The sequence below is a fragment of the Aptenodytes forsteri genome, unplaced genomic scaffold (genome assembly GCF_000699145.1).
Source record: "Aptenodytes forsteri isolate BGI_AS27 unplaced genomic scaffold, ASM69914v1 Scaffold55, whole genome shotgun sequence".
Taxonomy (NCBI): domain Eukaryota; kingdom Metazoa; phylum Chordata; class Aves; order Sphenisciformes; family Spheniscidae; genus Aptenodytes; species Aptenodytes forsteri.
The window spans coordinates 1,116,106-1,131,333 of NW_008796063.1; the positions used below are offsets into that span (position 1 = coordinate 1,116,106).

The 15,228-nt window shown below is 41.0% G+C and overlaps 1 protein-coding gene across 4 annotated transcripts in view; it reads left to right on the top strand.

The window, feature by feature from the left end:
- The first annotated feature begins 291 nt into the window (after positions 1 to 291).
- DYNC1I1 (dynein cytoplasmic 1 intermediate chain 1) overlaps positions 292 to 15,228 on the top strand; it is a 180,396-nt gene continuing 165,459 nt past the window's right edge. For 2 of the 4 annotated variants that reach the window (XM_009286344.1, XM_009286346.1), the window contains exons 1-3: positions 295 to 402; positions 2,989 to 3,103; positions 5,732 to 5,873. In XM_009286344.1, coding sequence (XP_009284619.1) covers positions 295 to 402; positions 2,989 to 3,103; positions 5,732 to 5,873 — 365 coding nt within the window. Of the gene's footprint in view, positions 403 to 2,988; positions 3,104 to 5,731; positions 5,874 to 15,228 lie in introns of all 4 variants that reach the window. The other 2 variants (XM_009286345.2, XM_009286347.1) reach the window with 2 other exon arrangements.

Genomic DNA, 15,228 nt, shown 5'->3' on the forward strand with positions numbered 1-15,228 from the left:
GATATATGGGGCTGTGTGGGGCAGATCTAGTTCTCATACTTAAAATTGAAATCCATTTGTGTATCTGGGTCCTACAGTCTGGCAGAGCTGCTGAAATACAAATTGTGAAACAAATATCCTGCTTTCTACAATGTCAGTGTAGTCCAAGGGCCAGCATTTATATAGAAACATATTTGTAGCAATTTTAGAAGCACTATTTTTGATATAATTAAGTATCTTTTTTCAGTAAATAGGGAAAGCATTTAATTCTGTTTTCACCTTGGTTTCCATAATTTTGTTTCCAGCAGAGTCAAAATGTCAGACAAAAGCGATTTAAAAGCAGAACTTGAGCGCAAAAAGCAGCGTTTGGCTCAGATAAGAGAAGAAAAGAAACGGAAGGAGGAAGAAAGGAAGAAGAAAGAGGTAAATATGCAAAAGCACCTTTTAGATAGCTCACGCTTGCAGAAGGGGCTTGCTGAGGTTTTGACATCTCAGTATTGTATACCCCAAGATATCTGTCATGTGGAATGAGATCCTCATCAGTCTAACCTTAAAATCAAAATGCTTATTTTTAGTCAAGAAAGTTGGGGTGAGGGAATTGCTTTTAAAACCATCGCACTGTCAGATGACAACAGTTTAGACAACATGATGCGTATGTGTGTGTAGAAAGAAAAATTGATTTGCCACAATGCTTTTTCCTGGGCTCTCCTTCAATGGAAAGGGAGTGGAGAGTGGGGAAAGACAGAAAGAGGGCTTACATTTTTTTCAAGCCATTACAATCTAAATATGTATTTTTGTACTCTGAAGACTAGTTTGATTACTAGCTAAGGTAACAGATTTACAATTATTATTCTCCAGTAAAGTAAAACATAATTGCAATTGCATTTTCATCTTTTGGCATGGGTGCATCTTTCAGTTCTGTTAAAGTTTGATTGACATATTAGTTTATTTGTCCTTGACAATATGCATTAGGTTTTTCATTAAGGGATTTGTACTTCTTTTTATTCAGTCACTTAGTGAAATAGAAGTGAGAATTGACAGGGAGTGGATATTCATTTTCATGCAAAGTCAGAGAAGCATTAAGTGATTATGTTTCCTTTCCTTCAAATGTCAACACTTACCATAGTTTAAAGCACCTGTTATCCTTTACTAATAACTGGTTTCCTTTTAAACTGACACTTTAATATTGTACATGAATTTCATGGAATTACTGTGGAAATGTGATGTGATCCAAGAAATCAGCGTTCCGGTTTTAGCTGTCTTTTTAATCTCTTTTCATTTGAGCCATTTTTGTGCAATTACCAGCACACCCCCCAGTGAGGCTCCTGGAGTCACTGGGGGAGTCCTCTGTAAGCAGAACTTTAAATGTTAACATTTCCAGTGTTCATTACTAGCCTGTTAATGAATTAGAGGGAAGGGAGCCAAGCTAGTGGCTCGAGGAAGCTATTAAGTCCTTTCCTTTGTCCCCTGCCTCTGATTTTATGCCTCGTGGAGATCTTGTGGTGGTTGGAACTTTCCGTTGGCCTCGATAGCCAGATCCAACTCAGGACACTCAACTCTACAGATTACACTGTGGTGCCTAACAGTGGCACCGTAAATGGGGTGCACTGGTATGCCTGATGGCCTCCAGGAGTGAAGTGTAACCCTTAGCCACGTACACTGGTGCAGAAGAGTTGTCTACAACCCTACGTACTGTGAGATACTTCAGGCTAGCTCATGGGAAGAGCTGAGCACAGGAGTGTGCCTGAACTTTGTTGTTGTCTGTAAAAGCAGTATGTTCTGCATCCTGGCCATGTCCAAACTGGAGAACATGGGGATGCTTCTGAACTTCAAGGTTTTCTGTTGTGCCTGCACCAACATCAACACCAGGCTGAGGCACTGTGCGAGTTCTGTGTGCCCCACAACACAGAAACAACACTGCAACACACAGCCTGAGGCACTGTGCGAGTTCTGTGTGCCCCACACTCTGGTTTCAGCAGAAAGGAAAACCTCTCTGTGTGGAGGTTAGATAGGATCAGTCGATTTAGAAGCAACCTTAGGATCCAAAGTATAGAGGCAGATGCTGCCAGACATTCTCTGTAAGAACTATGCTGGGATTGCTGTATTTAAGACATGAGAAAATGATAGACACGACCACTTGCATTTTGTTTTACTTACATTATTGGTTACTGCACTAGACTACAAAGTGGAACACGGGTTCATTTCCCTCATCTGCTTGGGAGAAGGGCTGCAAGCCTGTTCCGTTCAAGGGAGTGCTCTAACCACTAGGCTGGGGTATCGGTGTTTTCCTTCCACCTTACTAAACTGGGGAACAATGAGCCAAATGTATGGGATTCTGGCTAATGCAGATGTTGCTCCTCCTGTTTCTAGGTCCCACTAGACCAGAGGGGGAGGAGGCTAATGTGTGGAACTCCAACTAGATACAGATATCTAAGGAAAGATGGGGGGGTCTTGTGGACCATTAGTTTTGGCTGTTAGTGCCCAGGGCTGCCAAAATCCTATTTTAGACACATTAGTCCTTTCCTTTGCTCCTGTTAGATGTTGACGTTTATGAGAAAGTATTTTTATTGCTAACATGCTTGGGACCAAATGTAGGCCCTTAAGCTACATCACTGAAGTCCAATGGAATTTTATTTCTTGATCCTTGAGTAAGTAGGAAGGGGCCATTTTTATTCATTTATTAATGATATCTGTTATTCTATGGTCAGCTTTTATATTAGCTGAGTAAGTTGCATCTGATGAGTGAGAGGCAGAAGATGTCCATCAGTGTACTGTAAAAATCCTTGCAAATATACTTGCAAAGATCAGTTTTCCCATGCATTCAGGGAGAAATATTGTTACTGATATATAGAGTATAAATTATCTAAGTTATAAATTATCTAAACGTATCTCAGTGAATTTCAAAGTGTACCTAAGCAGTGGTGCATATAAATATTTTTCCACACACTTAATTGCTAGAGCTGATTATATGTGAATGAAACTTTTCTGGTTTGTTTTGTTTTAACTCAGGCTGATCTACAGCAAAAGAAGGAGCCAGCTCAGGAAGATTCTGACCTAGACCGCAAAAGAAGAGAGACAGAAGCTTTGTTACAGAGCATTGGTATATCCCCAGAACCACCTCTAGGTATTTAAGAGAAGCACACTGTAAAGCATTCAGCTCTGCCACAATGAATGCATTCCTTCTATTAAAGCATGCTTGGCTTTTTTGATTTTTGGCTGTATTAGTGAAGTGAACTCTTCTGTTTGAATGCTTGCCATACCATTCACATGTACCAGCTCATGGCATTTTGAGTACTTGTCATTGCCAAAAACATCTGTTTCATTTCTTCAAGAAATTTTTGTGAACATAATGCAGGTTGGTTTTGCATACCAGCAGTGATTTCTTTTCTGATGGACTGTTTTATCTTCTCTCGCATCTGTCTGATGACCCATAAAATAATATTAGAAATGCTGTACTTCGCTAGCCCCAAGTTTTGTTTCAAAAATTCAGATTAAGCATTTGCTAAGGAAGGAGGAGCATAGTCATGTGGGAACTCCCATTGATTTTCTTTTAAAATCAAGCAAAACTGGAGAGGGGAAATAAAAAGACAAATCACAACTAGCAAAAAGCTTATCATCAGATCATTACTGTAGATTTTAGATCTGGTTTCATGTGCTTGACCTCTTTTTTGGTTTTGATGTTTCAGTTCTAGAATCTGAAGTCCTCAGTTTAAAAATACATGTGGCAAAGTTTATAGTATCTGAATATTGGTTACCTTGATTAATTTGTGTCTCACTTATTGGGTGGCCCTAAAGTGAGAAATTCCCTTCCCTTCCCTTCCCTTCCCCCTTGAATCCGGAATCACTGTCACTATTTTAGCTGAAATATTGGCCCCTCTGGAGGTACCAAGCCTTGTCACTAAATTAATTGGGGCTGAATCTAGGATTTTACACCTAGATATTCTTGCTTGTAATATTTAGGAAAAACTCCAAATTTGACAAAATACTGAAGCCTTGATTTAGGAAAGCACCTTAACAGATGCTTGGGTGCAAATGCAAGTAGATTGTGACATTCAGAATTGGGATTTCAATTCATAACTTGCATCAACCAACATTTATTGAGAAAAGTTACTATTTTTATGTTATGATATAGTGACTGAAGCTTTTAAATACCACTTCTCAGAAGAATTGTCTGACAAGTAATGGTTAGGTTTTTATGTATCATAAAATATGTTTTGTAAATTATATCATGGTATTATAAAATCAGATACATTTTTAATGTTCTAGCATTTAAAATACTCATCTTTATCTAAAAATGAGGATATATTTCCTTATCATATTACTAACTAAACACATATATTCATGTTGCATATTATCAATTCTTATCTTAGTTAATTATTTTGCGTTTGTTACTATCAAAAGAACATGAAAATTCACATATAAGATTATTTGTTTTAGTTAAACAATAGGATTTTGTCCTCTTTCATTCCCTGTATATACACTAACAATTAATATACAAAGGAGGCTTTAATTCTGCCTTCACATACACGTATGATACCCAGATCCCACTGTGAATATGGAACACATAAACAGCCACGACATACCTGTAACCTGCCAAAGGGCTGTCACGAAAATGAATTCGCTTTTCATGCTGCAGTCACTTCTGTGACAGTCTCTAGTGAGAATCTGCATGAAATGTTTGACCACATGGAAAATCCAAATCTCTTGACAGGTCTGTCATTATACATTATAGAGCATAACAAAATAGTTTAAAGTTCTACTCCGTTAAATCTATAAAAGGAAATGCGCATGATTTAAACCAAATGGGAAACTTCGCTTTTGCATCAAAACCCCTTTTTGTGTTTTATTCAATGTGGCTGCTTTGAAGAATACTTGCATTAAATCTTGACTGGAGCCATCTCTGCATTTTAAATATTTTTGAGAAACCATTTTAAAAGAAATCAGGATATTTTTACTTTTTTATTTATTATTTCCTTGCTGAAGAGCTTTAACTTGGGCTGACCTCGAGCTATGAACTTCCTTTCCTGTTTCAGGAAACAAAACTGCCTTTGCATGAAATATGCTTCAAAAGCCCTGGCAAGCCAAAGAGAAAATCATTTCTAGAGCTTGGGCAAATAGCATCTAAACCAAGGGAAAATTTTCCTTGAGCGTTGAAATCATGTCCCACCCAAAATGGAAACTTTATATGACCTAAATTACTTAAGAAAACAAGATCGCTGAGCAAACTAATATGTATTCTCACCATCTTTGGGAAATGATTTTAACTTAGCTGGACTTCCTTATTTAGCTTTTATTTTTTATGTCATATCCACACTGCAGCCTTAGACCATATCTAACAGACACTGGCTTTTGATTTAAATTCAAAATTTGAAAAATATGCTTGTTCTATTGCCTACTTGACTTTACCAGAAGAGTTCACTTAGTTTTTTGACAAGACAAGCCCCTGATATTTCTTCATACTTTTAAAATCTTTTCCAAGTCAACTTTAAACTATACCCAAGAAAACAAGTGCCGGTTTACTTCCACAGATATCTCCTCCATTGATTAGCTGTAGACTCCCATTGGGCTTTCAGTCCTGTCTAAATTCATGTCAGTTTTAACACTTCCAAAAGACTTAAAATTCACTTGACTCTCTTCCTTTTCTTTTTCTTTCCTTCCTTATTTGCTTTCACCATTTCAAACTGTCCTACTCATTCATCCACTATCATTTTGGTCCATTGGTTTTGATTTGTCTGACACTGCTCTTCATCAGTGCAGTCGCTGCATGTGTTAACATGGGATACCTGTTATTTTCATTATTTAGTCCCAACCCCTATGTCTCCCTCTTCGAAATCAGTGAGCACACCCAGTGACGCAGGCAGCCAGGACTCGGGAGATCTGGGACCCATAGGAAGGTAAGACGCAAGAATTGATAGCGTTGAACAAATGTGGGTTTTTCACTTTGCTCTTACTTTCCCATTTTTCCCTTTGCTTCTGTAAATGAGAACGTGCTGTATCTAATGTGTACTTTTGTTTCTGCATTTTCCACTGTGTGTTACCATCCAGTAAGACTGGTCTCAGATGTGAGGTAAATAAATGCATGCAGCAAGCGGATCTTAAGCTATGAGCCCCACACCTCATATTGGAAGCAAGAGCTGAATTTACGCTTTAAAATGGCCCACAGAAAACTGTTAATTCTGTGTGGATATACACTAAAAACAGAGGGAAGTGCCCAGGGATAGAACCTGTTACTCATGTGAGTTATCTTTGTTCACATAACCAGTCCCCTTTGAAGTCCTCCCAGGTGTAACGCCAGGCTGCCTCGGGTTCTTGTGTGGCTGCTCGTCGCAGCGTGTGCCACTGACAGTGGCGGGGAAGAGCTTGTACAGAAACAGGCTGAAACACCCTGGGACCCACTGGCAATTCTGCCTTGGAAATTGTGGGAATCAAGAGTTCCGTGCAGAATGGGAGGGAAGCAGCTCTCTTCTTGTTGGAAAGGGATGGTGGGGTGTGTGTAGGGGATGGGCACAAGAGCAACCTTATCTTTGTTTGTACGGCTGAAATAGGAAATGAAGTGCCAATCCCAGAATAATTCCTACTCTGGAGTAGAAAAGAAAGGATGCTGCTGCTGGTAAAGGAGCGTATGTTCAAGTAAGAAGAGGTCCAAGCAACTATACTGTATATTTTGAGAAATGTAAAACACAGGTCCTAATAGTTCTTTTTGTATCAAACTAATTCAACACAAAGCTGAGCTGCCAGCTCATCCAAATCTGTGAGCCAAGACTCTGCTAATTGCTTGAAAACACGGTGATTGCTCTCTGCCGTTAACAGTTGTCAGGAGTAGTCACCATACCTCTACAGACTTCAGCACTAATGTCACAGAGCTTCAGGTCGCCAGATTTCATACCACACCAGCCTTCTGCTTAGAAAAATCACACTTCTGTAAGCTGAAATTATATTGTGTCCCACTTCAGCCGGATGCGGACACCGTCCGTTGTGGTGTGGAGGTTGCACAGCTGCTGCTGAAATCTGCTCAGCCCTTCTCCCAGGTCTACCCTCTAGAAGAAATGGAGGCTGTTAAGTAGAAAAGCCCTAGCCTGTCATATATGGCTGTTCAAAACACAGAAAATAGTGTAATGCTACATTCATAAATAAATGCAGTAGACTTCAGCAAATCGAAGTACTTTGAGCAGAACAAAAATTGTTTCTAAGCAAAGTATAACCTGCTGTTCAGGATAAAGTTATTTCCCACAGTCCTACATGAAGCTATGACAATGCTGGCTGGAGACTTCTAAATTCCTGGTTTTCTTCTGAACCTTAATGGTGTAACTTTTTTACTGTTAAGGTAGTGAAATGCCCTTGGAAGAATTTATTTTACTGTGACCTATGCTAGCACTTTGACTCTGTCAGCAGCAAGCAATGAAAGCACATGACCACGTGTCCTTCCAGGGGAGAACAGAGTTTGTCCTCTTCTTCAAAGCTCATGACATACTGCATTGTGGGCTTTCGTTTTGGATCCATTTTCTGGCTTCTTGTGGCCATACTAGGAACTCAGTGGGAATCCCAAGACCTTGTTTGTGGTCCACCAGTTTGCTTGCCATCCTCTCTGGTATTGAAAGGGTTGTGTTGTGTGCCAGGAAGGCCGAGGGTGTTTGCCTGGAGCGATTGGTTTGTGGTAATGGCAATTCGATGATGTCTGGTCCAGGCCCTGGGGAATAGTACTGGGTGGCAATTAGTTTGTCACTGGGTGCAGGTAGATGTGCTCAGTGTGTGGTTATGCGAAGGAGTACACTCAAGCATGCATGTGTGATAGAGCAGTCAAACTTGGAGGAAGATATTGGTAGACCTGTCATCACAGTGGGTAAACCAGGTGAAACCACCGCAGCAGTTTTCTCTCTGAGAGATGCCTAGACCATACTTTTGACTTATTTTAACTACTGCATATATGAATGCCTGTTTATCTGTATAAGCAAAGTTACTCTGCTTCATTGTAATGTATCCTTCCATTTCGCTCTCTATGATAGAGGGTACTTTCCCCGGATCCCCTCTCATGCCATCGTGCTTGTAAGATCTTCCCCTTTTCACCATTCTGCTGCAAATTTGCTGTACAACGGTAGACTGAGCACAGGCATTAGAGGAGAGCAGATTAGTTCCAAAGCTGCTAATGCCCCAATCTTGGAGGTCGCAGCTCGTCTGTTGTTGTTGCTGCTAACACTGCTGCAGAAATAACGAGCTCACACAGGCTGGCAGAAATCGTGCATGCAGTCTGATTATTCATTGCTGAAGTTTTCTCCAGAGGAAGATACGGATACTAAAAAAAAAAAGCGGTGAAGTCACAGATTTTGGTTCACTACAGGAGGGAGGCCCTGTTGAAAGCTTTGAAGAAAGCAAGAGATCTTTGTACGCTCCCATTTGAGGCAGCAGTTTCTGGTGCAGAGCTAGGTTGCGTTCATACTTCTGTGAGTTGTTGGCACTTTTGGTAGTTGTCAGACTTAATATATCGGTCTTAATATTGCCGGGTATCTGGGGTATGTTTTGATTGGCAAGCACCTATGATTTCTTACAGAACAACGAACGTAGTTTAGCCAGAAATCCAGGTTTCTGACATCCACTTTTCAGGAAGGACAACTGATAAATTGGAGAGAGTTTGGACAGTGTTAAGTAGGTGTTATCCTGGAACCACAGACCTCACTCTACCTTACTTTGCAAGATGAAAACTAACTGGTAACTTGCTCACCAAGTGTAATAGTCATACGGGGAGCAAAAGGGCTCCAGCAGGAAATGTGTAAGAGCAGCAAATTGTTTGGCATTGAAGCTGGACAAATATAAAACCAGAAAAACTTTGTAAAATTTTAATGGTGAGACAAATTACTCACTAAAGCAATTTACCTAAAGACGCTATTGGATCTTCTATCACTGGACATTTCTCATTCAGGATAATGTGCCTGCCCAACAGGCAGATAATAGTCAAACAATAATTCATTCAGAAAAGTCGTACAGCTTTTTTGTTGCACAGGAAGAAAAGCTGCATGGTCACAATGGTTCCTTCTGCCATACGATCTATAGACTAGTAGTGCTGCTATCCTGCAGGACCATTGTCCATTATCTCCAGCACAATAGCTAGAGCAACGTTGTCTTTTCCCTGATGCCATTAAGCTTATTAGGAGAAGGTGTGGGACAGACTGTGTAATAGCACTAAATTATGGAACCATTTCTGTCCTGTGCAGCCCAGGTTTTTATGGGTTTTTTTTGCTGCTTGACCTTTAGCACCACGTTGCTATTTGCCATAGCCTTTTCACTAGGGATAAGACTAGGTTTTGGGAGCGTTCCAGCTTCCCCCTGAGCCATGACAGCAACAATAAGAATGAGCAGATGTTAGATGAATAATGGTGCTAGAAACTACTGACAGTTTTCTTTGAATGCTTTCAGTTGGACAGGAGAACCAACTTTTTTTTGGTGGTTCTTGGGGATCAATTCTGGCTAGGCAGATTCTGGAAGATTTTACCATAACTGTGCACTGTGCTGAGTTATCAGGCTGCTTGGAAGAATTCATTAGAGCCCTGTTGTTGCACAGAGAGCAACTTGCCTGTCTCCACTGTGCACTGAAGAAATAGGTTGGGTATGTGCTGAGTTATCAGGCTGCTTGGAACAATTCATTAGAGCCCTGTTGTTGCACAGAGAGCAACTTGCCTGTCTCCACATTGCTTTGCACGCCCCACTTCACTTTTCTGATGGCAGTGTTGCTTGTGCTACACAGATAGGACGGGAAAATGACATCACACCCTGAACAGATACCTATCTCTAGATAGATGGGTTATTGGTTCACAGGGCTTTCTGTTATGATGTATTCAGACATGACTCATTTTCCACAAGACAGTGTTGTGGGATCCCATGAAGATTCTCCTTGGAATAGAGTATGCTTGGCTCTTTCAGGATAAGTATTTTGTTTAGCGACATTGATGCCCAGTGTCCTGTTGCTGATGGTCAGCTTATACAGACACGCACAACTGAAATGTAGATTTCAGCTAACTAGATTTGAGTTAAAGGCATTTGCCTTTGAGTTAAAGGGGGTGAGTTAAAGGCATTTGCCGAGAGCTTCTGTGCTGTAACATGGTGTGAAACACAGATTTGCCTCTTTGAGACTATCAATGTGGAGCTTCTTCACGATAACTATATGCATCTCAGCCCTCCCTAGTAGATACTCTGAACTTTTGCTACCTTAGCGTGGCAGAGAGGATGCTAGCTATCATAGTACAACTGTCATGAAACAGTGCCCATGGGGATGCATGTTTTACTACTCAACATACCTTAGACATTCGTAAATCTTATCTTCTCACCACGCACACCCACGAACAGCATGTTTGTGTCGTCTGGGAGAGCACACAAGGACAGACCTTGTACAGTGCTTCAGAGCCAGGCAGTGCAATACCAGGTCTTGTGGGCTGAGCCAGCTCTCTGGAAAAGCCCCAGTGTCTTGTCACAGGTAGAGCCAGAGCACTAGGGTCAGTCCATGCTTTGCATGCTGGCTCAACATAAGATAGCAGAAATATAGCTGTGCTGGAAGGATGTGCTCCTGTGGCTGGGTAGCTCTCGTGCTAATACTAGCCTGCATTGGTATATATTCTTGTATTACCTGCAGGGTGTCTGTGTTCACCCTGACATATTGCACGCTTGGAGGAGTTGCATTTGTCGACCAAGGTGTGATTTATCTGTGTGGCCCATTTTTTCTCTGTATCACTGCTCCTATATGTTCCCAGCTAGCTTCATTACTCTACAATAGTAGGTTTGCACAGTAGCATCCCATTTATTGTTGAGCTGGGTTGTGTGTGCGTGCGTGCACTGAAGTCCCATGCATGCAGCACTTCCCTCTGTGCATTTTCTCATGGGATCTGGAAGATGAGAATCCCACTAGGCTGCATATAAGGTTTCCCACCTTCTATCTGCTCAGTAAACTGCACCAGGCTCAGCTGTCTTGGATGTGTAAAGGTTAATGGTTGCCCTTCTTTCTGCAACAGCTTCATATGTGCTCTTTTACTTTCTAACTTGTGTATTTTGCTGCCCATACGTTTAGATACCTGATTATTTTGTGGGCTCCCATAAAGACAAAGATGATAGGAAGCATTCTTCATCTTCTGATAGCTTCTTTCAGAGGATGGTTACTTCAATGTGGTGTTTTATCTGCTGTGAAATAGTGCAAGGTGGATTATTTTGTACTGTTCTCTCACAGTCTATTGGTTTTGGTGGGTTTGTCTGGCTACAGCTACTCATACTATAATTATTGTTCTTACTTGGATTAGGGCACTACATAATGCTTAGTTTAAATGGTTCTTACCTGAATTATGTTGTCGTTCCATTGATATCACAGTTTTGAGGTGTGTTTGATGCACTGAAATCGGTTAGCTTCCTTCAGTGTGTGAAGTTTACTTGCAGTAAAGCAGGGTTAGTCCTTATTTAGATGAAACTGTAAATATTTAATGAAAGTTCCACTGAGAATGAGTTTGAGCATAGCATTAGGTAGCAAAGAAAAGAAAAAATAAAGGGAAAAAGGATTTCTCAAAGAGATTTTGTAGCAGTAATATGCCATTTTTGTAGCAGTAATATGCCATAGAAGTTAGACCACTCTGGAATCCTGATGGCCTCATCATCACTACAGTTTTTTATTTCTAGATAAAATACAGTACATGAGCAATCCTACAAATAGAACAGCTGTCTGTAGTGCTGGAGGACTTTTCTCTGAGGAGCAATATCACCTTCGGCTTTGGCTGTTGGCGTAATTTTTTGTCCACTATGTCAGTTCATCTTGCAGTTACTGTGACCTCTGAATGTGTTCCCAGTTGTACTCCAGAGAACATAGTAGCAGCTGTCACATTAGGTTGGATGTCCTTTCTGATAGAGAGTCAAGAGTATGTCTTCTTCTCTCTCATTCTATTTTGAAGTTTTCTGACAATATTAGTCTGCATTCATATATGTTTTCATCAGACATGATTCTGAGTTGCTTCCATCTACCATGGCCACTTCGAGCCATTTGGGTATAAAAAGAAATGCACTAGGATATGTTTTCTTTCACTGGGTTGATGTCCACCCTCAGTTTGTATTGGCCTGGTGCAGGGAGAAACAGATGTAATTCCAGTCCTTTTTCTCTGCAGCATATTATTTACTCGGTTTTGTATAGTTATTAGGTGTTCTGCTTTATAATGCAATATCTAAACACAAACACAAGACTTGTGCTAATCCTGCATTGCTTCATGTCTGACTCTCAAACACAAACATTTCTTGCTTCTCAGATATACAATCACAAGGAAAGAGGTAGCTCTGGAGCATCTGGGCACCGAGTGAGTCAGAGCATGTCATTATTGTATTTACCCTTTTACAGTTTTGTATTTAATCTTGCTCACTGTCAGTCAAGTTTAAAAAAAAGGCATCTCTAGTTAAGTGTGTTTTTACCACATAATATTTAAAATCACAAAGATTTTGTTTGCTGATGTTGTGGTTTAACCCCAGCCGGCAACTAAGCCCCACACAGCCACTCGCTCACTCCTCCCTGGTGGGATGGGGCAGAGAATCGGAAGACTAAAAGTGAGAAAACTCATGGGTTGAGATAAAGACAGTTTAATAGGTAAAGCAAAAGCCGCGCACGCAAGCAAAGCAAAACAAGGAATGCATTCACTCCTTCCCATCGGCAGGCAGGTGTTCAGCCATCTCCAGGAAAGCAGGGCTCCATCACGCGTAACGGTTACTTGGGAAGACAAACGCCATCACTCCGAACGTGTCCCCCCCTTCTTCTTCCCCCAGCTTTATATGCTGAGCATGACGTCATATGGTGTGGAATATCCCTTTGGTCAGTTGGGGTCAGCTGTCCCAGCTGTGTCCCCTCCCAACTTCTTGTGCACCCCCAGTGTACTCGCTGGTGGGGTGGTGTGAGAAGCAGAAAAGGCCTTGACTCTGTGTAAGCACTGCTCAGCCACAAATCCAAAACATAGCCCCATACTAGCTACTAGGAAGAAAATTAACTCTATCCCAGCCAAAACCAGCACAGCTGATCTCTCATGAGTGTATCTAAACGTCACCAAAGTCGTTAGGTTCTGTGCTTTTTAGGCTTTTTGCCTGAAAAATCAGACTTGGCAACTCAGCTTTTATTTTCACCGTTTTATTTTTAAACAGCTCCTTACCTAGTACAGTAATACAACATATTGACAAGCTGAAGAAAGGGTATCAGAATGCCATTCTCCCTTTTAAATGTCTGCTTTGCTGTTTAATTAGACAGATGAAGAAGGCAAAAGAAGAAGATGGATCCTGGTACCTATTTCATTTATACGGGAAGATTGGATTAGTGTAGTTAGGTCATCTTTTACAGTCCATGCAGCGTATTTCCTATCTTCTCTTTAGCTATAGAAAACATCTCTCGTAGACATTAACAAAACCATTTTTCTGAAAGATCTGCTAAAACCACTGCTAACATAACTGTATCGCCTAGGGCTTAGCTACTTTATCATTAAGTAAATGCATTTGACAGGTTCTGTGCAATGATACTGTTTCATCATTGCCGCTCAGCTTGGCATTACCAGCATTTCATTATGTGACCACATTCACAAATGATAGGGATCCTTCTTCAGTTGCGACCAGTACAAGTGGGCCTGTGTTGTATTGCCTCAGGAGCAGCAGCCGTAACGGTTATCAGTAGCAGATTTTTTTTTATGGTGTTTTTTTTTTAAGATCAGTTCATACGTACAAAATGGCTTTTAAATGGCTGTTTTAGTGGCATACATATTTCATAAATGGGCTGAGCCAAAGGGAAGCACAGAACAATGTAAAGACTATGAGGGAGCTACAGGAAAGACTGAGGGAAAATAACTACTTTATGGCGACCTTTGCTTGAATGGTGTTTTATTCAGAAAAAGAAGGATTGTAACCCTAGGGACCGTTGTGTAGTGCAGACATGAGTCTTTCACAGTGGAGAGTCAAGAGAAACGTTTGCTTGGTGCCTACAGGCAAACGGGATAACCTGTGGGATGCTGGCGTTGCCACTCCGTTTTGGTGGCTTTGGCCGTGGTATGGGATGTTTGCCATTACATGGTAAGGCAGAATTACACAGCCCAGCCGCTAAATTTTTTCCTGTATAATTTACCATGACACCATCATGAGAATCTCTTGGCACAAGTGTTTTATCTTACAGTTTCCAACAGTGTTAGAGGCCAAATTGTGCCTTAAGCCTTCTTGACCTGAATCGTGCTGGCATCTGTGAAGGAGTGACAGTGTCAGCCTCCTCCATTTGCCCGGGGGGACCCTGGCTGTCTCAGCTATCTTTGCCCTAGGAACTCTGCTGCTTTTTAAGTTAAAGTGATGCTGCAAATCTCTCACGCTTCCCCCCCTGAGCCCATTTACAGGACGCCATAACAGGGCTGGCCGGTCCTCCTTCCACGAGCGTGGGCTGCTCAGTATGAGTGGCTGTGCTGAGCTGCTTGCACACATGATGGCTTGCCCTGCATAGGTTAGTATACGAGGCTGGAGGAAGGCAGGTTTCTTGCAGTCTTTTCCCTTCTTTTGTCCCTGCACAAGAAGAACCACAATCCTCCTTTATATTCAATGTATATTTAGCCCTAGATATCTGAAGCCTCTCCCTGCCAATTTTTTTTTTTAGCCTATAAACATAAGCAGACACCTTAGGGACTGATATTTGGCAGTTGCTTTCAAGTGTCTGTATATCTGACCTAGAAAGTAGGGAGTGTTTTTTAGTGCGTGCCAGTTACAAAGTCAGAATGGTCCGTATTAATTAGAATCATCTGCAATCCTTTTAGCATGTGAGCCTGTGGCATCATTAAGGATTTTCATGCTTTCATTCCTAAAGGATGGATAGAGTTCAGTCCTCCAGATCTTTGATTATTTTTCTCATTAGCAAGCATCTCCATGCTATAAATTAAAGGAGAAGGAAAGATTGCCATTCCCAGGGTGCTTCATAAAATGCCTTGGAAACCTGAGCCCCAGCTGCATCCAGAAGAAAATAATATTAATGTATAAAGCGCCACTTAACCATTTAGGTTATCAACCCAGCTGTAGTTACTTCTCTGTAGTTATTTCCAGGCATATCATGCATATATTTAGTCAGACAATCAGATGATTTTAGGGACTAAAACACTAATCCTCTAAAAACAAAACAACTTGCTAAGGCCAGCTCGGCTTAAACAGTTCTCTTGCACAGAATTTCATCTTGATTTAATTAAATTGTGTGAGATCACCTCCTATGTTAAATTGTTTAACATAGTTAAAGTGGTA